Source organism: Adiantum capillus-veneris, chromosome 12, assembly GCF_014529385.1.
Source record: "Adiantum capillus-veneris isolate H3 chromosome 12, ASM1452938v2, whole genome shotgun sequence".
NCBI lineage: Eukaryota > Viridiplantae > Streptophyta > Polypodiopsida > Polypodiales > Pteridaceae > Adiantum > Adiantum capillus-veneris.
Window position 1 is genome coordinate 153,694,762 of NC_140942.1, and position 2,202 is coordinate 153,696,963.

At 46.4% G+C, this 2,202-nt stretch overlaps 1 protein-coding gene across 1 annotated transcript; it reads left to right on the forward strand.

The window, feature by feature from the left end:
• Positions 1 to 678: 678 nt before the first annotated feature.
• Positions 679 to 1,498, forward strand: LOC147446707 (zeatin O-glucosyltransferase-like). The gene has a single exon (XM_086524739.1). It carries the CDS (start codon positions 679 to 681, stop codon positions 1,375 to 1,377), a length of 699 nt encoding a protein of 232 aa, XP_086380865.1. The 3' UTR covers positions 1,378 to 1,498.
• Positions 1,499 to 2,202: the final 704 nt, after the last annotated feature.

Here is a 2,202-nt window from a genome sequence, read left to right on the forward strand (position 1 = left end):
AGTTGCCACTTTGAATACATGAATAAATTCAGGCCCAAAGGGATAAACACGTTAGTAATGACTGATTTGCGACGGGTATCTGACTCTTCACAGAACTTTAAATGGATTAATCAGTTATAGCTTTTTTTAATTAACCTTGTACGCAATCACTAGATCTAAACAATCAAAGGAAACTAGATCCTTATACGTCTGGACACGATAGCGGTGACATAGAGAATACCAAAAAAGTGTATAAATTGGTTTCCAGACATTGTTTATGTTGAGAATACCAAAAAGGCGTGTGTGTATAAAGTCTTGCACCAAATGGCTATTTCCACGTGTGTGTGTGTGTGTGTGTGTGTGTGTGTGTGTGTGTGTGCGCATGCGTGTCTAGGTTCACCGTAGGAGCTTCCAATGGAGCTCCTCCATGCCTTGAAAGGCATGCTGCAAGAGCAGCATGCCATGCCTTTCAAGGCATGGGGGAGCTCCAATGGAGCCCCAATGGAGCTCCATTGGAAGCTTCTATGGCGAAAATGCATACACACACACATTGGAAGCTCCCTGTTTGTTGTTCATTGCTCGTGCAATCCTTCGCACCGCCTTTGATTCACAAAGTGATTCACATTAAAAATGTCATTTTTAAAATCGTGGCAACATACTAGGTCATTCATAAATGGGTTCACATCGTTTTTACTGACAATGACAAACTGGTCTCGTGTGAGCTATACAAAACCTGGACTGATAGGCCTAGATGATAGATGGTCTGATGGGGAGAAAGCCCCTGAGATGGACATAAAGGTTGTGGCTCCGCTTCTGCTAGCATCTTTCCTCGTGAAGGCAGCGGATGTGGATGTGTGGAGGACGACGTGCTTGAAGTGGCTAGATGAGCAGCCGGCAGCATTAGTGTTGTATGTAGCGTTTGGCACGATTGCCTGCATGTCAGAGGCTCAGGCACAGGAGATTGCAGCGGGGCTGGAAGCCAGTAAGCAGCAATTTCTATGGGTGTTGAGGATCCCAGATCAGCAGCAAAAGGGAGAGGCGCGGACGCAGCAGTTGCCGAGCGGGTTTGAGGAGAGGATTGCAGAGAGGGGGTTGGTGATGCGGGAGGTGGCGCCACAGAGGAAGATATTGGCGCACCCGGTGATAGCGGGGTTTCTCATGCACTGTGGCTGGAACTCGATGCTGCAGGCACTGTGCAAGGGTGTGCTCATGTTATGCTGCCCCACGTTTGGGGACCAAGGCATGAATGGCAAGTGGGTGGACGAGGTTGTGCACATCGGCAAGCTGTTGAAGACAGAAGGTGAGAATGGTATTGTGAGCAGAGCTGAGGTGGAATGCATCATGCGAGAGGTGATTAGTAGGTCGAACCCCTTGCAAAGCTCAGCTGCTCGGACTTGAGACATCGCTTGCCATGCTGCCCTCGATGCCTCTGGTTCATCCTCCAAAAACCTTCAAGCTTTTGTTGAAACTATCTTACCTCGCTAGTAGCCCAGCGCCCTAATGAGTCTTTTATCATTGTCCAAGTGAGCTTAATTATTCTTGTTTGGTAGGCGTTGCTATAGAATGTTGTGAGGAACTTTGTGTTTCCCAATAATGGATTAAACAAAAATTGAGATATGATTCAATATACCTGAAAATGAAACCACACAAAAGTACTGATGAAGTCTAAAAACTGAACTAGTTCACTATTGTTATGGTAATCATGTACAGGCATCGTCCAAATGTGCATTCATTCGACTCCAGATTAGGCCAGTTGATCATCAATTGAAATTTGATATCTTCTGTTTCAGTAGCACTAGAACAGACCTCTGCCATGGATTGATCACACGAACATAGGCCGGCATTGCCAGCAACTGCGGTCATTGGTTCTTCGGCACAACTTGTTGGTGGGCTTTATTCCAAGTTCTCTTCACAATCTTAGCGCAAGTCTTGAGGTGATGAATCTTTTGCACAACGCCCTTGAGGGTGGGATACCTCCATGGTTTCAGGACATGCGATCTCTGCGTGTTGTGATCCTCAGTCTCAGTCAACAAGAACTTCTTTGGCTCTCTCCCACACACAAAATGGGATACCTCTCTGCTTTAGGTTCTTGACCTCTCCTTTAACAACTTGAGTGGAGGCATTCCTGGTGAAAGCCTTGACCAGAAATTGCTACAGGGTTTTCTCTACAACCTGGAAGCTGGCAAGGACTCAAGCACTACCTTGTACAATGAGAAGATCACA